Here is a 25896-nt window from a genome sequence, read left to right as displayed (position 1 = left end):
ACTCACCATGTTCCAGCCCCATTAGCTTTCTTTATGTGCTTCAAGCTTTCATACCTCAGGGCCTTTGCACTTACTCTCTCCTCTAAGTGGAGGGCAAACCCTTCTCTGTCACTCTTCTGGCCAACTCTTTACTTATCCTTGAGGTTTCAGCTTTGTCACTTTTTCAAAGGGGCCTTCTCCAGTCATGCTATCTTAGTGTATGCCTGATTCTGTTTGCAGGTGGTTTTAAAAAGAGAAGTAGCATGTAGCATGATCAGATTCATGTTCCAAACTCATCCTGGTGGTATGTGAAATATGGATTGGTACAGTAGCAAAAGAAGAAAGGAATAAGTAGGGAGACCACTTAAGAGACTATTGCAGAAGTCCAGACAAGGGACAATGTGGCTTGGATAAAGCTTGTCAGATGCCAAGAGGGAGTGAATGGATGTATTCAAGACATATTTGGGGGAAATCTTAGAACAGTGAAGCAGGTGAGAGAGGGCTGCATCCTGAACAGACATGGAGAAATGGGCCTTTGACAATAACATCTTTGTGTTCTCTGTTGCATCAGATGGGCAGTTAGGTCAAGTAGGGCTTAGGAGACAAAATTATAAAACTTGAATTCCCACCCCTCACTCCCCACTGAAAACTGCAAGAGCTCTTGAGGAATTGTAAGCAAGTCAAGTTTGCATTTGCAGAAAATTAGGCTGGTGAGCAGGGCTAAGAGTGGATGAGAGAAAGCACTGTTGGCAACAAGGAGTACGGTTAACATGCAGAATGAGCTTAAGAGATTTGAGAGATGGAAGTGAGAGATTTTGGCAAGCATTTGAGGAGGGTGGTAAGAGGACTGTGTCCTGAATGACTTCCAGGTTTTTCAAATAGGTGGCTAGTAAATATTGGTGCCATTTCCAGATGATGGAAAACCAAAGTAGAAGATTTACTGGGATACCAATGAGTCTACTTTTGAAAAAGCTCAATTTGTTATAGAAATATCAAGAAGGGAGTTAGAAAGATCTGGAGCTTGGAAGAGTATTACATGAGATGAAGATAGATTTGCTGTCATCTATGTGTATGTGGTTAGCTAAGGCCATGGTCCTTTAGGTGGACTTCATGTGGGATGCATTTTCTCTGCTAGCCTCAGTGCAACAGGAAGTCATGAGATCATCTTAGAATGGACATCAGCCATGGGGATGACATCTTATCACAATTTTCAAGATGTAGCAGAATCACAGACTTTCTAAATTCATTGTGAAAGCGGGGAGGATCTTAGAAAGAAAAAAGAAAAAGAAATGAGGCAATAGCCCTACTTGTTAAACTCTTCTTAGAAAAGCTATTTGGTGTTTGAGGAAAGCTCAGTAGGTAGGCAGAATCCAGGCACAACCTAAGGGGAGGGGAGGCAGCTGAGCCAGAAATAGTAGAGCACTAGTGAGAACATTTCTATTTTGAAATCAGTGTGCAAAGGAAATAAAATGAGTCATGGCTCTGGAATTTCAGCCTTTAAGATGAATGTTGCCTTGATATTCTAAGCACCAAGCATTGCTCTAGATATCCTGTGAACATTAAGTCATGTAATACTCTCCACAATCTAATGAGGTGGGTCCTATGATTAGTTTGATAGGTAAGTAGGCTGAGACCTTGCCAAGGCTATACAGCTGGTGTACAGCAGAGTCAGGCTTTATACCAGTCAGTGTAGTTTCAAAACCTATGCTGTAACCATCACACCGAGAAGAAAATTTTAGTGTAAAGACAGATGCAAGGTATTTAGAAAAGCAAACATGTCAACTCCACAGGTTGTATTTTCTTTAGATTAAGTAGCAGCAGCTGGAGATCAGGAAAAAATGATGGGCATTCAGAATAAATGAAAGATGACAGGAACCTTGGGTAAGCAAACTCTTAATGTAGAGGATAACTTATGCTGACATGGATGGGGGGAGGAACGGATAAAATCGCTCTTAAATAGTGACTTGTTCTTAAAATATAACTGAACAGTATTTACTTGTGGTTTAAACTCATCACTTTGCAGAAACCTGGGACTGCCACCAAATAAGAGAAGTATCAGGGTGAGTAAGCAGAACCACTCTGGAGGCTCAAGGGATCTAAACATTTTAGATATTGAACCACTTTAGACCTTTTGTTTTCCAAACCATAGAAAAAGATGCAAATCATTTTATGACACTATGGAAACCTGATAACAATGCCTTTCAAAGACAGCACTAAAAAAGTGAATATATCAATATTACTTATAAACAGAAAATAATTAATTGAAATTTTTCAGTTAGGGCACCAAGATAATTCAACAGGGGAAAGAATAATCTTTTATATAGTGCTGGGACAACTGGATAGATCTATATGCAAAGGAGTGAAGTTAGATCCCTACCTCACACCATATGTGAAAACTAAAATGAAAAAGACTTAAATGTAGTAGTTAAAACTATAAAACTCTTATAGGAAGACAAAGGTGTAAATATCCATGATGTTGGATCAGGCAATGGTCTCTTAGATATGACACCAAAGCACAAGCAAACAGAGAAATATAAGTTGAACTTCATCAAAATTAAAAATTTTTGTGTTCAAAGGACATTATCAAGAAAGTGAAAAACAATCCATAGAATGAAAGAGAATACTTGCACAACACATATCTGAAAGGGTTAGTACCCAAAACATATAAAGAACTCTTATAAGTCAACAATAAAATACAAATATTCCAATTTAAAAATAAGCAAGATATTTAAAAGATATTTCTTTAGAAAAATATATAAATGAGCAATAAGCACATGAAAAGATGCTTAACATCATTAGTCTGTAGGGAGGTGAAATGGTGCAGCCACTTTAGAAAGCATTCTAGCAGTTCCTCGAAAAGCAAAAAATAGAGTTACTGTATGGCCTAGCAATTCTGATACTTGAAAATGTAGGTCCACACAAGAGTTTGTATATGAATATTCATAGCAACATTATTCCTAATAAAAAATAGTAAAAACAACCTACATGACCATCAAATGATGAATTGAGAAAATGTGGTATATCCGTATGATGGCATATTTTGCAGCCATATAAAGGAACACAGTACTGATCCATGCTACAATGTGAGATGGACTTTGAAAACTATGCTAAGAAAAAGGAGTCAGACACAAAAGGTATACTACATAATGAGGTACACTATACATTATATAATGCACGATTCTATTTATATGAAATGTGCAAATAGACAAATTATTGTAGAGACAGAAAACAGATTAGTGGCTGCCAGGGATTTGGGGGAAGGAGAAGACTGGGAAGTGCTTGCTCATGGGTATGGAGCTTCCTCTTCAGGTGAGGGAAATATTCTAGAATCAGAGAGTAGTGATGGTTACACAACTTTTGAGAATCACTATAAATTAATACATCCGTCTAAAAAGAAATGTAATACAACAACTATATATTATTATTTAAATTTTAGAGGGGGAGGCGCAGAAGGGGAGATCATCTTGAGCAGGCTCCATGCCATGGAGCCTGACCTGGGGCTCCATCTCACAACCCTGAGATCATGAAATGAACAGAAATCAAGAGTTGGATGCTTAACCGACTAAGCCACCCAGGTGCCCCTCCAATGTTATTTTTTAAAACTGAGAAAAGAAATTTTCTTCATATGATATAAAGTATCTTAAACTAGGTAGCAAAATGATCCGCACTTGTTTCCATGTAAATCAGATAAAATATGTCATCTATTACAGTTTTTATTTAATGTTCTGGAGGTTACAACAAATTCAATGAAAATATGAAACAGAAAGGTTATAAATAAGTGACAGAAAAATCTCTCCATTTTTGGAAAAAGACAATATTACTTACCTTGAAAGCTCAAATAACTTAATTCAAAATCACTTATAAAAAAGAGGTAAGCAATGAGCACTGGGTGTTATTCTGTATGTTGGTAAATTGAACACCAATAAAAATTAATTTATAAAAAAAAAAAAGATTTTGAAAAAAAAAAAAAAGAGGTAAGCAAAGGGCTGATAGATGGATACTCCAAAATATTCTTAGAAATATTGTTAAATGCAGTGAATTGTCAAAGTGATTACCTCCAGTTTATAATTGTTGACAATTTTGCATTCTATACAATGCATATTTTTAAAGTTTTCTAGATGAGTAAGTATGGCTTTTACAATAAAAAGACAAACATTTAATCACATCTTACCTTAGGTTAGAAGTGACACTGGGGGCTGCCTTTGTCCACATTTGTTGTCTATATGCATGAAGAACCCCAGCTTCTAACCTTGCACTCCTTGGTCCTTGCAAAATGAAATTAGCTTTGATTTTAAGAGTACTTTGTAATGGATGAGGACCTAGCCAACTCAAGAGAGTTGTCACAAAGCTCTTTTTGTGCTGTGCCTTCCTTTCTTATGGAGGTTGACAAAAGCTGTGAGTGAGAAGAAGATCTTGAGAGAACCAAGGTGGGAGCTCAGCTGAAGAGTAATGACAGTGAAGCTGGGAAAGAAAACAAAGGTCCTGAAGGGAGACCAGAAGGTTGTGCGGGAGGATGAAGAAAAAAGGAAGTTGGGGGAAGGAAGACAGAAGGGTTGAGAGAGAGGAATGCCAGATATTAAGGAATAAATTGACTGGGGAATGTGACATCACAAAGGGGGTCCAGGTAGGAGGCTGGTGGGAAAAGATGAATGTTCCATCAAAGACGGTGGAACCCATTAGGGTGAGAGTCAGCAGGGTCTGAAGTGCTTGGTGATGGATGCTATTAAGGTCTGAATTGTGTACCTCTCAAATTCACATGTTGAAGTCCTAACCCCTAGTACCTCAGGATGTGACCTTATTTGGAGATGAAGTCTTTAAAGAGGTAATTAAGGTAAAATGAAGTCACAAGGTTAGATTTTAATCCAATATGACTGGTGTCTTATAAAAAGAGGGGATTAAAACACAGATGGAAGACCATGTGAAGAAGACACAGGGAGAAGATGGTCATTTACAAGCTAAGCAGAGAGCCCCCAGAAAAACCAGTCCTACGGGCACTTTGATCTCAGACTTCTGGCCTCCAGAACCGTGAGAAAAATCTGCAGTATGATGCAGCCCTAGGAAATAAAGCCCTAGGCAGATGCTGAAGAGTAGGAGACAGAGGTAGGAAGGCAGCAGCCAGCAAGGTCCATGTTTCCAGTAGGGAGCCTCCTGGTCCCAGGTTCTTAGGAGAGCAAGCACACAGTAAGTGCTCAATCAATGTTTGTGGACTTAAATACTCGGAGTGTCATAAACAAATTTGAGGACAAAACCTACTGACTTGTGACAAACACTGAGTGGCCTACTGGCCCCGAGGACTCAGTGTGCTTTGGGACTCTGGCAGAGGGTTTTGCAGAAGGAATCTGGTGTATGCTTGCACATTGGTGTGAGGATTAGTGAAGACAGCACAGTGTGTTTTGTCTGATTTTCTGCTATGCTTCTGATGGGTCCCAGTGAGACCCAAGCTAAGGCCCCACCAGCAGATGATCTGGGCATAGGGAAAATGGGGACCTGGATGTGCTGAGCTGTAGGGAAGATGGAATAAGCAGTTCATGAAAATGCTACATCGAGAGCTCAAAGCCTGGCACCAGAAGCCAGACCCTGTGTGTACATGCATCCATTCATGTGGGTATGAGTTTTTTAGTGTGTATGCGCATGTGCATGGTACATATTGCTCTGCCCTGGGCCATGCTGAACCTGGGTTGGAGCAGAGCACAAGGACCTGAAGAGAAGGTCCAGGGGTGAGGCTCAAAGCCTAGTTGGGGCCCTGCTTCCAGCCTTCCTGCAGCCACTCCCAGCGCTCACCCAGGAAAAGGGAGTGAGTGAGAATACCCCATAACTGTGTTTCTCAAACTTGAGTAGCATCCTTACAAAGCACAGAACATTCCTACACGCTCATGTTGACTTCAATTATTGCTGCTGAAATTGCTTTACTTCCATGTAAACATTCAAATTGATAGTTGTTTACAAGTATAAAATAAACACAAATTTATAAATATGAACACAATTACAACAGCCATAAAACTCAAATTAACAGCATTAATTTTATGTGACCATTGAGCTTAGTGTTAGTAAAACCCGCTTGCCTCCAGAGTGAATACGGGACTCAAGGGGAGGCCAATTCCTCTGTGGGAGATGGGTCCTCACTGCCACAGGCTGGACATTATGAATGCATAAAGTCATCCACTTGAGGTCACCTTGATTGCCAGCCTAAATGCAAACAAGGGCATAGGACTCAGGTGCCACCGGGGTTGATAAGGTATCCAGATTATCCATGGGCTTTAAAATTTTTTCTAGATCTTCCTGAAATTTCAAGAACTCTCTTAGGAAGAGTGAAAGCCCTGGGGTTGCTCATGTTTTTCCCAGGAGAAAAACAGCCTGAACGCACTTACATAGAATATCCTTCATCCCACAGACGTTCACCCATTACTTCCCCCATGCACAAGGCCTGGGCTCAAGGAAGAGGGACACAGATGAGTGAGAGCTAGCGTCTGGCCTTGGGGATTGGATAGGGTCATTTATTTAAGTATCAATGATGCTGCATATAGAGGTTTGTATACGAAACCATGGGGGCTTAAAAGAGAAGACCAACTAGACTCTGGGGGCTTGGAAAACTTCCTGGAAAAGGTGATGGATGACCAGCAAATGAGCTGAGCACAGAAACAATGAGGACCTGGATGTGCTGAGAATCTTGAAAGATTAGAAGTTTAGCTGTGCCCTCGAGGGGCAATTATTCCAGACATCCCACGCTGAGCTAGGACTGGGTCTCTGCATTTCTAGAACAAAAGCTACCCTCATGAACAGGAGAAAGAGGGTTTTCTTCCCTCCAGAGACCTCACCCCTTCTCCCCACAATCTCTTCTGAGGGGCTGGTGGTGAATTCAGCAATTTCATCATCAGAGAGCCATTCGTTGGCTTAACATTTTTCCTTCTGTACTGCAAAAATAATATCCTTGCAAAGCTCATAGAGTAAGACAGTATTAGCGTGAATTAATCCATCAGTTTGCTACAGTCAGAGAAAGTCCCTGAGGGGGTGGAAATGGGGTGTGGGTGGGGCTGTGAAAGAGAAGTGGAGGCATATGTTAGCATTTACCTGATGAGGTCTTAGTGCCAGCAGGAGGGAAATGTACTCTGGAGACGTCTCATTCCTCGTCCATCCATGTGTGGGCTGGTGTGTGTGTGTGTGTGTGTGTGTGTGTGTGTGTGTGTGTGCAGGTAGGGGAGTCAAAGTGTAGATAACATGGGATGTCTTCTCGCTTAGTGGGTAGCCTCAGGTTTCTCTGCCTCTGACTGTAGTTGCTGCACAAAGGACTAGCTCCTTGCATCATGCCCTCTTCCAGCCAGGAAGGCTGAGAGGAGCAACCTGGCCTGCCTGAGATGGAGACCAGAGCTTTTGCCCAGCAGCTGCCTGGGCTCCTGGAGCTGTCAGCCTGGCCTCCCCGTCCATCGAGACTGAGGGTAGCTAAGAGCAGAGCTCAGCTGGCCCCACTGATTCTAGAAGGAAAGAGCACCCCTCTGCAGAAGAAGAGTAGGTATGAAGGGAAAGCCAGGCTGGCGGTGGGAGCCTCGGCTTGCAGATGCCTAATCTGAGAACAGCATGTAGGATAGGTGACAAGCAGCATGCTGACCTGGAGTTGGGGTAAGACAATCAATAGCCATTTTGTGCTTGGACATGACTCTAAACCTTGTAAACCATTCTTCTTACAAAAGCCCAGAAGGCATCGGTTGCCCCAGAGTACTGCTTCATTGACTTCTGTTCATTCTGTCTCTCAGTTTCCTGGTGGGGGCACCACCAGCATTTTGTGTGGACTGTTACCCCCAGCACAGGACTGTCCCTTGCATTGTAGGGCAGCAGATCACAGCCCAGCCCCCCAGTGCCAATTGTAGTTGCACCTCTTGACAGGGTTCTGGCAAGAAAGCTGCTCCCAGCTCCAGATCCCCTCCTGGCCTGGTAAAGTCTCTTATTTAGAAACAGTAGGATGTGCCACAGAGGTATATCTTCCCAGATTACTGTTTTTTCATTTCCAGGTCAGCAGAAGAAGATTAGGGATTTTTTTTGGTATTCCTTTGCCTTTTGTTTTGGGATAGTTGCCTCTCTCTGATAACCTCAGAGATCAGGCCTCTAGGGGGACAGAACAGCAGTCTGCTGGCTTCCCATCCCCATCTCTGTTTGCCAGCCTCCCTCAGCAGCTCCCTCTTTGGCTGCTCTCTCAAAGAATAATCTGCCTTCCCTGTGCTCTCCCTTTCCCTCTCCCCTTTCTTTCTGTTATGGGCTAAATTGTGTCTTCCTAAAATTCATACGTTGAAGTCCTAAACCCTAGTACCTTGGAAAGTGACTATATTTGAAGATAGGGTCTTTAAAGAGGTAATTAAGTTAAAATAAGGTAATTAGGATGAGTCCAGTCCAATATGACTCGTGTCCTTATAAGGAGAGGAAGTTGGACACAGACACACACAGAGGGGAGACCTTGGAGAGACACTGGGAGAAGATGGCCATCTACAAGGCAGGGAGAGAGAGACCTCAGAAGAAACCAATGACATCCACGCCTTGATCTCCAACTTCTAGCCTTCAGAACTGTAAAAAATAAAATGTCTGTTGTCTAATGCTACCCACTCTGTGGTATCTTGTTATGGTGACTCAAGCAAGCTCATGCACCCTTCCTTTCTTTCTCCTTGCTAATCCACGGATGCACCCATGGAATAATGATCAATGACATACCATGTGTTGTGCACTGCATAGGACTGGATGTCCAAGGGCTCAGTACTCAGCCCTCACCTCATCTGAGAGAATTTACCCTGGGCAGTGGTATTTATTCCCAAGGCATCCCACGTAGGCTTGAAGATGAATCAGTTGTCTTTCTCTGGCTCTACCCTCAGTTACAGACCCTTTCAACATTCAACATTTCTTGTAGATCTTCTGTCCATGGTATTGGACATACTAGGCTCCATATAGCCCCTTCCTCCAAGCCTGCTCTTCTTCTAGTGGTCCCTTGCTCTGTGATTCTTAGGAGACCCCCATAATTTCTCCCTTCCTTCAGGGTTACTTGCCACTGTTGAGATGAAGTACAAACACCTGGGTCTGACATGAGGGGACCTCTAAGGGCTTTGTGTCTGTCTGTCTCTCTAGCCACATCTCACTTCCCAGATGCAGCTGGTCTTCTAGGTCCCCCAAAGCTACCCATGAAACTTGAAAGTCCTGTGTCCTTTAGCCTCTCTGCTTTGACACACATCGTTCCCTTGACTGAAATAAGCCACTCACTGTCTTCTTTCAGCACTCTCCCAGTGTCCTTTCAGGTTCAGTTCAAGGGCTGGCTACCTTTATGTGAATGTTTCCAGCATGACTAGGAAGAGGAAGTGGACATGGCCTCCACTGTGGGCAGTGATATAGACAACACATTTATTTCTTTATTCCTCCTTTCCTCCAGAGTCCCTAGCACAAAGCTCATAGTCACTCCTAAGATCATGGAATGATCCCAGTTTATCATGGTCACCAGTGAGGTTGGTTTGGAGAAGTTATTTCTATTTAGATCTACTGTCAGGCTTACAGCTTCACATTCCCTCCCTTTAGGGAATACCCAGTGCACCTCACATCTCTTTCCCAGTTGTGCAGGTCTCATGGCGGTTCCACCATCAGCTAGCTCACGGCTTTTCCTTCTGCTTAGATGGACATATCCTCTGTAACTATGATGCCTTCTTTCATACCCTCCCCCCAACCCCATGAGTCAGAGCTGAAGCCCTTTTTTATCCAGAGTCCACTCTTTGTTCACCCTCTCTCCATGATAATTCAAGTGTGTAACTGATTGGATTCTGTGGTAAAGTGCTTGTGAGCAGTATGGAAGAGATCTCAAAAATGACTCGTATAAATCCAGACAGAAGGAACAACCCAGAAATATGCCGAACACCTTAGAAGAGGGTGTTTACTTTTCCTTGGTGCTTTTAGTTTAGGGTTATATTTGCTGTACACAAAATCAAGCTGAGTCCTGAACCATGCCATACTCTCATGTCAGACCCAGATTTTAGCAGACAACTGCATATTGAAAGAAGAAAGAAGACCTCCACTCACCAGCCCACTATGTCATAGCAGAACACAGTTATTTTGAAGGAGTTCAGATTTCTAAGATTCTTTGGGTGGTGCCTGATGGAGTCCAGATTAGTTGAGTAGGGCTTCTATGTCACCCATTGTCCGCAGGGACCTGGATCAACTTTAGAATAGTCTGAACCCTCATCCAGAAACTCCAGACAGGGATTTTTACAAGAGGTAACTAAAAAAATAATAATTGACTTTATTATTTTTCTAATTCAGAACACAGACCTGATAGAGCCAAGGGATGGGCAAATAAGTCAATAGAGGATCTTCAAATAATCTTAAGCTTATGAACAAGTGGGTAGATGGCAGGGTGAAGGTCTTTGCTACTGCAATCTAGAGCAAGCTGAAATACAGAGTCTCCTCTGGGTCACCGGCTGTTTCTCCCTTGGGGAGTGGCTGTATTTTCCCATTCCTGTGCCATGCAGCAAAGGTCTTACCAGGATGGTCTAGTAGATTATTTGGGAAACTGAAAAGTACTGAGAGAGCACACAGTTGAAAACAAAACAGTGTCATATATCATTAGAAGCACAAGAAAAACACTTTCCAGCCCTGAATCTCCAGCAAGCACCAGGGAAAACTGAGCAGAGGGTGGGCACTTAGGTCTAATGCTGGGCTGAATGTCCACTCAGTCCTGTAGGGAGAGACTGATACTTAGAAAGGATACAATGATCACAGCAGGAGTTGGTTCCTTCAAGTGTGGCCAACATGTGTTAAGGTGTCCCTTCTGCTTTCCACCAACCAGAAGAGCAAACTGCAAGCACAGAGTGTGGGGTGAGATCACGCAGACACCAAACGGGCCTGCCACCTCCTGAGCTCCTTGTCCACATGCTGGACAGTCCTGCTGACAGGCTATTTTATATACATCACTCTCATCTGGAAAATGAAGTTCAGAGAGGTTAGTTACGTTGCCCAAGGACCCACACTGTTATCTAGGATCAGGTGCTGGTTGGCTTTAAGAACCAATGCTCTTCTTCTGCACAAATCCAAGGTTCCATGTCAGACACTCAGGGGCCCACAGAATCCTGGGTGGGACTGTGGTCCTCTTTGAGCCTGAGCTCACTAATCTGAGAAATGGAGCCTGGGACCTCACAGAGATGGGGTATGAGGCTTAGCTGGTTACACATGCAAAGTGATTTCCAAGCTCTGGTCTGGAAGTCTTCTAGGTATGTTTGTTTGTGCTGTAGGATCCAGACTGACACGGGTTCTTGTCCTTGTCTTCAGACCTAGAGACCTTGCAGCCAGCTCACTACAGACTCCTCAGGTCCTCTTAGCAGCCTAGCTGCTCCCTCCAGCCTGGCTACCTTGATGGTCCGCCAAGTCATGGCAGGGGCCTACTCTACGGCATGGTCTCCCAGTGAGAAGAGCCCTAGAGGGACCAGGGACCCCAGGAAGTACCTGGGATTTGGAGACACCACAAAAGCTTGCACCCACTGGTCTGGGCTGCAGGGATGGTTGGTCCCTCTGGGACAGGCCCGGTGGCTCAGCACCAGGGGGCACCACCACCTCTCTCTCCATGCCTTCCCCAAGCCTCCTCTGCTCTTAGAGGGGAAGAGATGGGGACCCTGTTCTCTTGCTTCTGCAGGGACCCACTCCCAAGCAGGACTCCCCTTTTCTCCTGACAGACACAGAGAATATAGCTAATATATACTGTTCTTGAGCTAGAGACCCCGGACTAACACATTAGTCAGACTCAGTCTCCAAGTCAAGAACCATGGCAAAGAGACTGGTATCGGCGCACAGTGAGGTGGGTTGAGTGGCTTTGTCACTCCTCCCACCCTCTGTGTAGGCTTCCTTACGTATAAACGATGATCGCAACGGTGGCTGACATTCATGGGCCAGGGGCCAGGGTCTGAGCCCTAGCTGGAGCTGCCTCATTTGATCTTAAACACCCCACAATGGATGTCCCCCCCCCCCCCCCCCCCGTTGTACAGATGGAGGAAACGGAAGCACACGGAAGTTCGGGAACTGTCCCGGAGTCTTACAGCGCCAGGACTCGGTGACCCGGAGCAAAGTACTTCTCCCAGGCTGTGGCTACGGGGCCCCGGGTGCTCACTGGTTTTCACAGTGGCCACACACTCTGAGCTGGGCTGTGCGAACCCTCTCAGTTTTCCAAGCTTCTCCAGCCCAGCCCGGACACCCCTCCACACCCAGTTCAGGGCAGCAGAGGAGGGCTTGTTCTCCTTTGGCTGCTCCTTGGCTCACAAAGGTTGCCGTGGAGGGCTGGCAGGGGGCGGCTGGGCAGCAGGTGCCCACCGGCCCCAAAGCCCCAGACTCCAAGCAGCCTTCCCCTCGGCAATGACCGTCGGACGCACGGCGACCGCGAAGCCCACTGCGGCTGTGCATTCCCCGTGTCCCGCGAACCGGTCTCGGAACCTCAGTTTTCCCGCCTGTGAAACGGGGACGTGGACAAGGAGCCGCCCGCAGGCGGCCGGGAGGGCGCACCGCGGGCTCCCCCCCGCCCCCGGGCACGCGCGGGAGGGGCGGGGGAGGGGCGGGCCGGGCGGGGGCGGGGGCCGGGGCCGGGGCCGGGCGGGGGGCGGGGGTTGGGGGCGGCGCGGGGCGGGCTGGCGGCGGCGGGGCCGGGCGGGCGTCACAGCGCGGGGCGGGCTGGCGGCGGCGGGGCCGGGCGGGCGTCACAGCGCGGGGCGGCGGCGGCGGCGGCGGCGGCGGCGGCGGCGGCGGCGGCGGCGGCGGCGGCGGCGGCGGCGGCGGCGGCGGCGGGGAGATGCGGCTCGTGGCGCTGGCTGCGGCCGTGCTGCTGGCGCGGGCTCCGGCTCCGGCCCCGGGTAAGCGCGGCGAGGCAGGGGCAGCCCGCGCCGGGGAGGCCGCGCCTGGGGGGGCCGGGTCGCCTCGGGGCCGGGTCGCTCGGGGCCGGGGCCGGGGCCGGGGCCGGGGCGGGGGCCGGGGCCGGGCGGGGGCGCCGGGTGGCCGCGGGCTGCGCCGGCCTTGCTGCGGCTCCGTTTCCTTTCCGTGAGCGCCGCGGTCGGGGCCGGCTCCCCCGCTCCTCTCGGGTGGTCAGGCCGGTGGGAGGGGCCGGGCGGGCCGAGCGCCCCCGGGGCGCCGCCTTGGGAGAGCGCTGCCGGGACTGCGGGCCGCCGCCCCCGAAGCGCGCCCCTGATCCCGGGAGCCCGGCCCGCCCGCCTCAGAGCGGAGAAGCCCTTGCTCCTAGAATGGTCGTTGACTGCCTGCCCCAGCGGCTCTTCTACTTCTTGGGCGCCTCGCATCGTGCTACTCATTGTCCCACGTAGCCCCGACAATATGCTTCCCGCGTGACAAGAGCAAAACGCACGCATCCAGGTGCCTTGCAGACATTGACTTGCCGAGGCCCCCTGGACGCCGTGTTGTGTTGTGTTGTGTTGTGTTGTGCGTATCCCATTTCGTAAGTGAGAAAACTGGGGCTCAGGCCCTGGAATCGACTCGCCTTGGATCACAAGGCTTGTAAGTTGTGGAGGAGGGATTTGAGCCCAGAGGGCCTGGCTCCGGCTTGTGCTTCTCCCATCTAAGTTGCGTCTTGTAAATAAGGAAGCTGATGCTCAGAGTGAAGCGATTTTCCAGGGGTGACCCAGCTACCAAGTGGCGGAGCTGCCATCTGAACCAGTGTGGATCAGACTCTGAGGAGGAGGAACTTGGATCACAAAGCAGGAAGAAATTCACCCTCTGGCCCGCTGCTACCAGTGCAGCAGGGTTTCTGCTGAATCTGAAATTGGTGCTGTGAGAAATGCTTTTGTCATACTTTTCAATGTCTTGACTGCCAGTGACTGGAGGTTTGGACAGGACAGCTCTGCTCTGGTGGCTTGCGTGGAGTAGCCAGCAGCCAACAGGATGCCAAGGGGCACAGGGGTCCTCATCCCCTCCCAGGCTCCCAGACCACCTCCTAATCACAGCTGCTATCAAGGAGGGCACCCCCAGAGAGTGACTTTGGCGGGGTGTGTGTGTGTGTGTGTGTGTGTGTGTGTGTGTGTGTGAGTGTGTGTGAGTCAAGGAATTCTTATGTTTTCAGGAGACTCCTGGAGGCTTGAGAGCTGCAATTCGGGATCCTTTTTACAGTCTACCCTGGCTGTGCCCAAGGCCATGCTGTGCATAATCCTGACAGCCCTGCTTGTGTGGCACTCACCCTGTGCCACTGTCTGCTGAGTGCTTCACCCAAGACTCCTCACCACAGTCCCCCAGGGCAGGCCTAGCCTAGCTGCTTTTTAATGTAGGTCTGCTGCACTTTCCTACTTCTTGATTTGGGGGCAGTGTGGGACCTTAGCGGTTACCTGGTCCAGCCCCTCACTTTACAGGAAAGGAAACCGAGGGACAAAATATTTACTAAAAGCCAAACCACGGTCCAGTGTGGTGATTGAGAGTTGCTTTTGAAGCCAGATGGCTTGTGTTCAGATTCCAGCTCTGCCATGTTCTGTGTAAGCTTGGGCTGTGGGCTCAGCCTCTCTGTGTGGCAGCCCTCTTCCCTGTAAAATGAGGATAAACGTAGTATGAGGGTCAGTTGGGAAAATAAACCTAAGGTACTTAGAATAATGGTTGGCATAGAGTCCACCCCCAGCCAGTGCTAGCCTTTATCATTGGTCAGGGTCCTGTGTTTGTCCTGGCTGAGAGCTGCTTCAGGTGACAGGCTTTTAACGTGAATGCAGCACCCCAGAGGCTGGGTCTGGTAGCTCCTCTGTGTGGTGCTTGATAAATATGGGCTCCTAGTGCTACAGGTGTATAAGTAACACAATTGCATTTTGTTCAGAGATATATGTCAGGAATTCAGACTTTCTTTCTGGTATGAATGATTTTGCTGCTGATTGGCACCCACAATTTGAATTTTTTATAAACGCAGAAACTTCTGGCTGGGTGGCACCCAGAAAGAAAGAGACCCTGGGGAAGTGACCAGGAGCAGAAGGCTGAATTGGAGTTAATGACATAAAATTCAGGGCAGCAGCGAGGATTGATCTGAGTGGGAGCAGTTTCTTCAGGACAGAGAAGGAGCATGGGGCACAGAACCACTAGCACATTGGTGGCAGCCACACGCACCTCTGCGTCCCAGGCAAGGTGGACACCTTGTTGTTAGAAGTCCCACACTCCCCTGCAACTGGAAAGTACCCTCCCCCGTTTCAGGGTGAGTGCTAGAGAGAGGCAGAGGCTCCGTACTAGATGAGTAGGTTGTACACTCTTGGGTAACAGGGATTTTCTTTGAAGCTGTATTCAGAGCTGTGTTAGTCCTTCTCATGATAGTATCCAAATGGGAGCAAGAGGGTTGGACCCCATAAGTCCTAGCCATGAGAATTTAATGTTCACCTATAGGTAGAACAGCCACATAATTTGTGGGATCTGGTACAAAATAAAAAAGGGAGCTCCCTGATTCAAAAATTTCAAGAGAGTGACAGCAGAGATTGAGCCAAGTGGCAGGCTCCTCCAAGTACGTGTAGGGCCCTGGATGACTGCGGATCATACACCCAAGAAGCCCACCCTGCTCACGGGTCAGCATATGTGTCACTTTCTGTTGGCCTCCTCCCCTGCCCAGCTCTCAGACCTTACACGCAAGCGTCAGTATTTGAAAGCTGTTTCCTCCTTGGAGCCTACACTCACCTTGCCAGGCATCATCTTCCAACTTTTTAGATGAGGAAACTGAGGCTCTCAGAACCTCACACTTAATAGCACCAGGTTTCTAGCCCTGCTCTATTGAACACCATCCCCCTGGCCCTCTGCCCAGCCCCACCAAGCCACTGGGAAGGCCTGGACCATAGGGGGCCATGTGCTTGTTGAAAGAATAGGATTCCTTGCTGCCTGAATCCCGTTTACTCTCTTTGGTTCAGTGTCTTCCCTGCCTATGTTGTCATATTCCTCTTTTAAGAGTTATATGGACTCCCATATAACTTTATAAACTCCCATATAACTTTATAAACTCCCCCAAGTTTATAAAGTCCTTGTTGGGGTGGAAAGTCCCCTCCTGCTGGTAGGCCTGGTGGCTTTCTGGACCACTGTGTGGTACACTTCGCCAGAGGACGTTGTATGTTCTCTGTCCAGCCCGCACCAGCTTCCTCGTGCCTCAGGCTCTTTGCGCAGGTGGCACCCCCCTCTCTCTCAGGGAGGACATTCTTTGCCACTCTCCTGAATTTTAACTTCAACTCAGCCTTTAGCTTATGGTCACTTCCCCAGAGTTTCCTTCTTCCCTGATCCCACAGGCTAGATCAGGATTTTGCCCGGATTTTTTAAAAGCCTTGCACCTTTTTTCTGCTGCATGTGACACAGATGGTTGTCACTCCTGTGTCCTTATCCCCCCCATGACTGGCCACCTGGCCCACTGGCCTCTCAGCTCCATGAAGTTAGGAATGCTGTCTTCTTCGTGTAGTGCCTGGCACTTAGCTGTTCCTCAGCAAGCATTTGTTGAGTGATTGAGTGGACAAAGCATAGGCTGGGATGTAAGCTGGAGGACATAGGAACTCTGAGTGCAGGGGAGCCTGGGATGGGGGGCTGGGGAGTCTACCTCCCACCTCCATTCCCTGCAGAGCTGGGTCACAAAGCAAGAAGTTCAGTTCTTCTCTGGGCATGAATGACTCTGACAATTCTCCCTCCTAGGCCAGGAGAGGGGAGACTGCCCTGCCTGGAGGGTGACACCCATCCTCCCCTGTCTTTAGCTGGCTTGGCTCGTGTTTGCTTGGCTTCCCCTTTGTGCTTCAGGGTGGGTACATACTCTGTCATTTAGACAGACCTAGAGGGAAAGGTCTGGACTCCTCTGGGCACTGCCTTCTGGTCAACCTGACTCCATACATTGGTGTTGTCCTTACTTCCTCCATCCTGACTCCCACTGCTCTTATCTCTGCTGAGCCATCGGGGGCCTGCTAACTGTGGGGAGGCAGATGCTGCATGATTTTTCTTTTCTAGTACTTATCTAAATATCCAGCTCAGCTGACATCTAGTAGGCATGGGAACCTATGCCTGCATCCTTTCGCCTCCCTCCCCATGCCTGAATGGGAACTGTATTTGCTGGGTTTAAACTCACCATCTCCAGGGTCAAGGAAAGGGTGCTGCTGGGAACATCTGACTTTCAGGGAAGTCTCATCGCAGGCCTGGGGACCCCTGAGGGCCTGTGTTCTCTGGCAAAGCTTTAAGACCCCAAGGGGCCTTTGGCCATGAGTTTCAGTCATCCTCCACCAGTATCTTTGAGTTGAAAGTGGGTGTAAATATCTAGACAGGTGGAGTGCCCAGACAAGCCTTCCTGTGAACCTACAAGCCTTCAAGGTTGTATTGACTTGCTAGGATTGTCATCACAAATTTCCATAGACTGGGGGCTTATACCACAAACATTTCTTTCTCACAGTCCTGGAGGTGTCGGGATCAAGGTGTTGTTGGGAGGATTGTTTTCTTCTGAGGGACCCCGTTTGGCTGGCAGATGGCCACCTTCCCCCTGTGTCCTCACATGGACTTCCCTCCTTGAGGGCACATGTCTGTGGCCCATGTTCCTCTTATCAGGACTCCAGACGTGTTGGATCAAGGTGCTCTCTAATAGCTTCCTTTGAACTTAATCACCTCTGTAAAGGTCCTATCTCGAAATACAGTCAGATTCTGAGGAGTGGGGACTCGGGCTTCCAACACAGGAATTCAGGGGCACAATTCAGCCCATAACAAGGGTCTTTGCACTTTGGTGGGAGAAGCATGCATGGACCCTCTGTAAGAGAATATAGGGCTAAATGAAGGCAGAGAGGTGCACCAGTAAAGAGAAAAGGAGGGGTCATTTTAGGCAGATGGCTCAGTCCATTGGCTTTCACGGGGGCTGCCAACTCCTGGTCTGAACTGCAGAAGTAGAAGGGTTACTAGTTTGCCTCCAGGATGGAATCTGGCCTTCCATGGGGACTGAGCACTTGGCACATTCTCCTGGTTTTAGACACTATAAATAATCCCTCCTTCACACGACGTTAATAGGAGGGGACTGGAGTGTGGGGTCTGGGCTCTCTCATCCCACCCATATTGTTTCAATTTCCTGCCTTTCCCGGTTCTCCCCTCGACTCCACTGGGGGATCCTTGGGGGCAGGGAGAGCTGGGCTTCAACTCTGGATGCCAGCTGCCGCTCTCTGCTGCTCTCTGCCTGTCGGTACCCGGGCAGCTGTTGAAGTGGGTCAGCCTGGTGTCCTGTGTGTGTGGCCCATGGGGGCTGCAGACAGGGCCTTAGCAGTGGGGGGTGGACTTGGACTAATTGAATATGGTGAACGGGCAAGGTGTAGGGCAGATGGGCAAGATGGGAGACAGTGGGGGGTGGGGGCGGGTCTTCCTCTTCTGTCCTACATGAGCCATTTCTGTCACAGTGAGATTATTGCCAGAGATTGTGCACTTTCCCTTGGCTACTAATGCTCTTCCTCCCCCGAGTATCTCCCTAGAATGGGTTTGTCCTCTGTGGCTGCAGGCATAGATGATCTTATTCTTTTCCATGAGGAGAGTCCAGCCCCAGCACCAACCTCTTTCTTGTGAATTTACACCCATCTGTTTTTTAAGGTAACGAAAGATTCTCATGATGTGGTAAAAGTGAGGTGCCCCCCCCCAAAGGTCTGTGTCCTAATTCCTGGAACCTGTGAATGATACCTTGTGTGGCAGAATGTCCTCTATGGATGTGATTAAGTTAGGTAAAGGATCTTGGAGTGTCCTGGAGTATTCTGGTGGGCCTGGCCTCTGAAAGATGAGAAAGTAAATTAGAGGAAAGTGACCTGTAAGTCGTATCTCTGAAATTATTTAGTTTATTAACTCAAAAGTGGAAGCCATATGAGAGGATGAACTTCTTGCCTGGATTTTTACAGTGAAGGGTGTTTCCCACCCCAACAGACACAGCGCCTCACCTTGTTGGCTTGCCGTCTCTTCACAGTGGAGGGTTCAAATCTTTCTTGATCTCTTTTTCATCCTTCCTCCTTGCCTACCTGCAACACTGGCCAGAGTTCAGAGCTTTTGGTGACCCTCACATCAGGACCCAAGCCCCTTCATCATGTGACCAGAGGTGACACTTGGGGTTGAAAACTGTGGCTTGAGATGACCCCAGGGACCCCTGCCTGTGCAGGGCAGGCAGGGGACGGTGCTCGCTGCTGGGCAGTTGGCAGAGCAGGGTGAGGACGTGGGACCTGGTGTGAAGATAGCCCTGCTGTCAGGTTCTGGGTGTACTGTGTGAAACATCCTTTCTGGGCTCTGCCTGCCAGCTGGTGACTCCACCGGTGGACTCTGGGACAGGATGGCCACACCGCTCAGTCGCTGGAGTCACCATGTTTTGGGTCTCCACGGAGGAAGGCCTCTGTGTGAGGTCTACTGGTCTGGCTGGTCCAGGTGGATGTTGGGGTGGCTCCCTCCAAGGTCAGCTTGGAGATAGAATGGCAGTTCGGGAGGGGCAGCTGTTGGGGTGGATCTAACTAAGAAAACAAAGTACAGGAAATAGTAGACCAGGTCTGGGATTTTGGAGCATCTTTTGGGTTATGGGCGGGGGGGAGGAACCCTGTTCCTGGGTTCCTTCATTCTTTATCCCTGCACTGTAGCTCTGAGACCATGGATCGGGAGCCCACAAAAGACTTAGAGCAAGGAACTGAGAAACGTCTGTTGTTCCAGCAACTTGGTACTAACTAGTTCAGTGCCTGTCTGACCAGCATTGATACTGTGCCAGCTGAAACAGCTGAGACAGGGCGAGGGGCTTGAAAGAGCAACTCCTGGACCCACAGCATTGCTGACTCAGGCAGGTGATGAAAGTGATCGAAGTGTATCCTGAGAGGCAGGCTGGTGGATGGGATGTGGGTTGGAGATTTTTAAGAGGTATCCCAAATCCAAACCATTATGTGAAATTGTCTGAATTTTAAGAGTTAGCAACTAATCAAAAAATTTTTTTAATGATGTCTGGGCCAGGTGGTCAGTGGCATCTCATGTCAATGAGACTGTCTCATGGCTGAGGACATCGGAGCCCACGGAAACCCCCTATCCCTGCCATGCTCCAGAAGGAGTCTTCCTGTTCACCACAAAGGCACAGAGTGAGCGTGGAGGGTATCAGGGTGGCAATATAGATGGCTCCTGGAGAAAAGACGCACTGTGTGTCCTGCTGGGGAAAGGCAGCTCATTTGCTTCCTTCCTTTTCCCTCTGCAGAGGTGTGTGGGGCCCTCAATGTCACCGTGTCCCCAGGGCCTGTGGTTGACTACCTGGAGGGGGAGAATGCCACTCTTCTTTGCCATGTCTCCCAGAAGAGACGGAAGGACAGCTTGCTGGCTGTGCGCTGGTTCTTCGCAAGCCCCAACTCCCAGGAGGCCTTGATGGTTAAGATGACCAAGCTCCGGGTGGTGCAGTATTATGGGAATTACAGCCGCAGTGCCTTCCGACAGAGGCTGTGCCTCCTCGAGGAGAGGCAGGGAGCACTCTACACACTCTCTGTTTTGACCCTCCAGCCAACAGATCAAGGGCATTACGTCTGTAAAGTCCAGGAAATCAGCAAGTACAGGAATAAGTGGACTGCCTGGTCCAATGGATCATCAGCGACGGAAATGAGAGGTAAGGGCATATCTGCAATTTGAGGAGAGAAGGGGGGACAGATGAGTCCTCTAATTGGTGACATAGGGGCCTCCAGATGGCTCTGCTGGGCTTGAATGCATCTTCATGGCCTCTGTGGGCCACAGCCATGTGAACCAGGCTGCGAGCATGAGGCTAGATCTTGGACACTGGGGCTAACACAGAAGTAAGGAGAGGAAGGAGCAAGTGTCTGGCCCCATCCTGCCCAACTTGGCCCTGGGTAAAACCTTCATGTCTCAAAGACTGGACTGGCTGTGTGTGTGCTTTGCCGTGGTGGTTTTGGCTGGGGGATGCTGGGCATCCACGGAGGAAGCATGCGTCGGGAGGTCCTGATAACAGTTTCCAGGCCTCAGAGCAGGGCAGGCTCGTAGCTCTGATCTGTTGCCCAGAGAAACTGATCCAAGCCTTAGGCAACATCTCACTTGAGAAATTCATCTGAAATCGGGCAGAGGACCAGAGGTAGCCCTCCCTTCCTGGTGAAAGATAGGAAGCATGGGCCATGTTCTGAAACATCTTAGCTACCAAGAGCCACATTCAAGAGTTGCTGTTTTTTATGAGAAATATTCTACAGTTTTGATAAGACTTGCTATTGTGTGCTATTACATTTTTGATAGCTTTGAACTTGAATTTGGTCTGGTAGAAGATAAAGAGGATCACAAAGTAAAGCTAATGGTCCCACGTGTGAGAAAGAATCTAATTTTATTACATACATGTAATATAGTATTAAAGGCATTAGTGATGTTTTGATAAGCTTTTTTTGAAGGGATAAAACTCAGTTGTGAAGAGGTGGGTTTTTTTTTTTTTTTTGACGGAAGGAGAAAGGGTATTTTTAATATCCTGCATGAGTAAAGGATGTGTTAAAGTAGATAATTTATGTAGATAGTGGTCAGTACAACTTTATTTGCCTTTGGAGTTTGCTCATTATAATGTTCTTAAGCGCAGAATGATGTATTATCTGAAATGTGCACTTTTTCTCCCAGAGCAAATTCATTTAAGAAAACAAATGACTATTAGTATAAATATATCCTTTGGCCCAGAAAACAGAAAAATGCATCAAATGACCAAGGGCTGAGGAGGGAATCCACTCTGAATATCACTCGGCTCTGAAACATAAAATCGTATATGTGTCCTTTTTATTTGTATGTCACAGTATATTCTGCAACTGCACACTACATCTCTCGGTTGTGAGGACCCTGTGCCAATTAGAACAGATGAAAAGGTTCCCTGCATTCAAATGCAGTCATCTAGTGTACTATTTAATGTGAATCTACTTTTATTGGGTGAAGCTGAGTTCCTTCTAGAATGTTTATTTAGGTACTTGCTCCTTGGGGAACCTGAAGTGGTTCATAAGATTTCACTGGAACCATGGACTCTCCTCTCCCGACCTCCCCTCTCCTCCCCCCACCTCCCTTCCTGCCTCCTCTTCCCCCTCTCTTCTCTTAACCTCCTTTCTGTTCTTCCTCTCCTTTTCTTTCCATTGCTTGGTTTTCCCGTTTCTGATTCTTCCCCTCCACCCTCCCCTTCCCTTCACTTACTCTTTCCTTCTTCCTTTTACCACTATCTCTATCTGTCTGTCTGATGCTCACTCCATACATGCTCTGGAAGTGGTTGTAATCTCACAACAGATCTGGGCCTCCCTGGCTGCATCTGCTCTGCCTCAGAGCCTCCTGCTCCTCACACTGGCTCAGCCTCTGAGCAAGGCTGTGGTTTTCTGACGGGATTATTGAAAACCTTAGGAAGTGATGACCATGCCTTCTAGAACATTCTATGTAGGCTTCAAGGGAGACTACACTAGGAGGGTTAAGAAAAGGTAACTCCAGGGATCCCTGGGTGGCGCAGTGGTTTAGCGCCTGCCTTTGCCCCAGGGCGCGATCCTGGAGACCCGGAATCGAATCCCACGTCGGGCTCCCTGCATGGAGACTGCTCCTCCCTCTGCCTATGTCTCTGCCTCTCTCTCTCTTTGTGTGACTATCATAAATAAATAAAATTGAAAAAAAGAAAAGAAAAGAAAAGAAAAGGTAACTCCAAATAAATGCCCTGAAAGCAGACTGGCTTGTTTAGCTTGGAACAGGTCTGCCCCAGGCTGGGGGGGAGCATGCAGCAGCTTGGCTCACTGTCCTTCCTGGGCAAGGAGGGGAACAGGCTTTTGAGGCTCCAGCCTCCTGGGATGCCTTTCCCCAGGCCCTTTCCCTTGCTCATTTCCAGGGGCTTTGTTTTCCTAAATCTTCACCTCATGTTCATAATTGTTATATGGAAAACCAGAACAGAAACAAACACAATGGAAAGTTCTATGGGCAAATACTTTTGGGTTATAACACTGATTAGCAATTCTCAGAAGTGAGAATTTTGGAGTGAGTGCCTTTTCTTCTCTGGGCCCCAGAGCCCTTCTTTTCTAAGGTACTTACTTTGTTCTTCTTCCCTGGAGGCTTCTCAAGCCTTAACAGAGGAGAGGGGAAATTTTCTCGGGATTGTTTTTAACACTTCGCCCATCCTCTGCCCTTGACCGTGGATGGTCTTGCACTCTCCTTGCATTGTTCTTAATGTGAGATGAAATTGCTGGTCTTCCACTGTGAACTCCCAAAAAGAAAGGTTGACACATGGTGTCTTCTCATCTCACTGCTGCAAAAGGAAGTTGACTCGCGCTGTATACTGATGGGGTGGTTGCTGGCACAGAGCAAGTGTCACAGCAGTTTAGCCTGGTCTCCCCATGTTGGCTGTTTTCTATTGCAAAAATAATAGTTTGAGTAGAGACTATGTGAAGAAATACGGAAGGGATTTAAAGAAGAAAATAAAATGGCTTGTAATATCTCCACACAGGTATAACATTTTATATACATTTTAAAGTAGATCCTTCCAATCACTTGTATGCAAATAAAAATTAAAAACCTAATTCCACTCATAACCATAAGTACTATTTTCTGACTGGCTTTTCTCATGTTACTAGAGTGTGCACGTCTTCCCATGTTGTCAAATATGCTTCCATCACATAATTTTAAATGACAGGCTGGCGTTCCATGGTGTGGACGTATCATAATTTATCTTTTCACTTACTGTTATTGGACAGTTAGGTTGTTTGAAATTCTTGTCAATAAATCTCCACAAATGTCTCTGCCTTTAGAATAAAGTCCTGCAACTCCGATTGCTGGGTCCAAATATATATTCAATTTAATGACTGAAATAATTTAGATTGATACAGTTTGAGGAGGTGACCTTTAGAATTTATGAATTTATATTCCTACCAGCATTGAAAATGCCCTTTTTCCACGGATTGGTCTATGTAATATAGACTTTCTGGAGATGATGAGGAGGAGGAGGAGAAAGAGGAGGAGGACTATGAATGTCTAGTATATGGTTGACTCTCATTAAGTACTTGATGAATGAATGAAAAGCTCTGATAGCATTTCTTGTGATTGGTACTTGGAGGTAGGTGAGACTTGGTGGATAATGTCACCTTCTTTGGGAGAAGTCACCCCTCTTTCCCTTGGCCTATTCCAATTGTACATTTTATTTGAGGCCCTTATCTATCCTTCTTTCCTGAGGACTTCTTTGCTAGTCCTCAGAGATCTATCCTAACATTCTCAGTTGCACTGCCATCCCCAAAGGTAATCATCATCAATGATGTGGTTTACAACCATCAGGTCCCTCTTCTGTGGGCATTTGGGCACGTATATTCTAACAACACTACACTTCATGCCTTATGAGTATCGTTGGGGATATTATTTATACTTTTCTGTAACTGATACTACATAGCCAGGCAACATCAAATTGCATGCCATCATTCCGCTAGTGATGAGGTCGTATGAAACTTCCAATTTTTCATTAACACAAGTGCTTCAGTGAACATCTTTCTACACATTATCAAGTATTTCTGTTGGTTAGATTCCTGGAAAGAGAATTGCTGGGCTTAAGGCTATGTATATTTAAATTTTTAATAGACAATGCTTGTATGCTCTCCAAAAAGATTTTATGAATTTATACTCTGGCCATCATTGCATGATAGTGTCTATTTCCCTGAAGCCTCGTTACCAATGGATATTATTAATCTTTTTCATTATTTATCCCAGTGATGGGAAAAATAATATTTCATTGTTGTGTTAATTTCAATTATTGTATTCAATACAATTTAATTTCAATTATTATATAAAATTATTTGTGAGATTGAACATCTAGTCATATTAGAAATTAGAAAATCAGTTTCTGTCAGGGCATCTGGGTCAGTCATAGAGCATATGAGTCTTGGTTTTGGCTTAAGTCATGGTCTTTGGATTGTAGGGTCCAGCCCTGTGTTGGACTCTGCACTCAGTATGGAGTCCACTTGGAATTTTCTCTCTCCCTCTCCTTGTGCCCCTCCTGCTTGTGCATGCTCTATCTCTCCTCTAAAAATAAATAAATAAATAAATAAATCTTTAAAAAAATTTGCTTGTACCTAACCTTTGCCTGTTTTTCAATGGGATGCTGTCTTTTTAATATATATATATATTTTTTTTTTCTGAACATTAATTCTTTACCTGTTATATATGGTACACAATTTTCTTCCTGTTTATTACTTATCTTTACACTTTATTTATTTTTATTTTTTTTGCCAAATAGATATTTTACATTTTCAGGATATTTATGTTGCCAGATTTGCTGGTTTTTTTTTTTTTTTTTCCGATTTATGGTATTTCTTTTCTCAGTTGTATTTTTTTGAGAGGTAATTTATTCAATAAATTGCACATGGTACCTTGATTTCATATATTATCTAGGAAAGTATTTCCCACCCAAGCTTATAAAAGTATTTTCTGTATTTTTAGAAATATTTTCAAAGATTTTCAAAGTAAAAAAAAGTTTTACTCCTTTATCTCTTTGGAATCCATTTTTATACAAGGTGTGGGATAATTAACTTTTTGTTTCTGAATGGCTATCTTGTTGTCCCTACATTATCTATTGAACAGATAAAATTTTCCTGTTTTGAAATGCTACATTGTCATAAGCAAAATTAAAAAAAAATTTTAAAGATTTTATTTATTTATTCATGAGAGACCAGAGAGAGAGAGAGAGAGGGACAGAGACACAGGCAGAGGAAGAAGCAGGCTCCATGCAGGGAGCCCGACGCGGGACTTGATCCTGGGTCTCCAGGATCACACCCTGGCTGAAGGTGGCGCTAAACTGCTGAGCCACTGGGGCTGCCCCCCAATTTTTTATTTCATTTCATTTCATTTCATTTCATTTCATTTCATTTCATTTCAGAGAGAGAGAGAGGCAGGCAGGCTCCACTCTCAGCATGGAGCCTAATGCAGGGCTGGATCTCAAGACCATGAGATCATGACCTGAGCTGAAATCAAGAGTCAGATGTTTAACTGACTTAGCCA

General features: G+C 46.9%; 1 protein-coding gene across 1 annotated transcript in view; it reads left to right on the top strand.

Moving 5' to 3' along the window:
- The first annotated feature begins 12759 nt into the window (after positions 1–12759).
- The window catches only part of VSTM4 (V-set and transmembrane domain containing 4), a 98569-nt gene continuing 85432 nt past the window's right edge, over positions 12760–25896 (top strand). Inside the window, 2 exon segments of the mRNA XM_055345522.1 lie at positions 12760–12827; positions 20129–20527. Of these exon segments, the coding sequence (XP_055201497.1) occupies positions 12767–12827; positions 20129–20527 (460 nt within the window). The 5' untranslated portion in view covers positions 12760–12766.

Source organism: Nyctereutes procyonoides, unplaced genomic scaffold (assembly GCF_905146905.1).
Source record: "Nyctereutes procyonoides isolate TBG_1078 unplaced genomic scaffold, NYPRO_anot_genome, whole genome shotgun sequence".
In the NCBI taxonomy this organism is placed as follows: Eukaryota; Metazoa; Chordata; class Mammalia; order Carnivora; family Canidae; genus Nyctereutes; species Nyctereutes procyonoides.
Note: the sequence above shows the minus strand (reverse complement) of the source record. Positions and strands in the feature narration are given on the sequence as shown.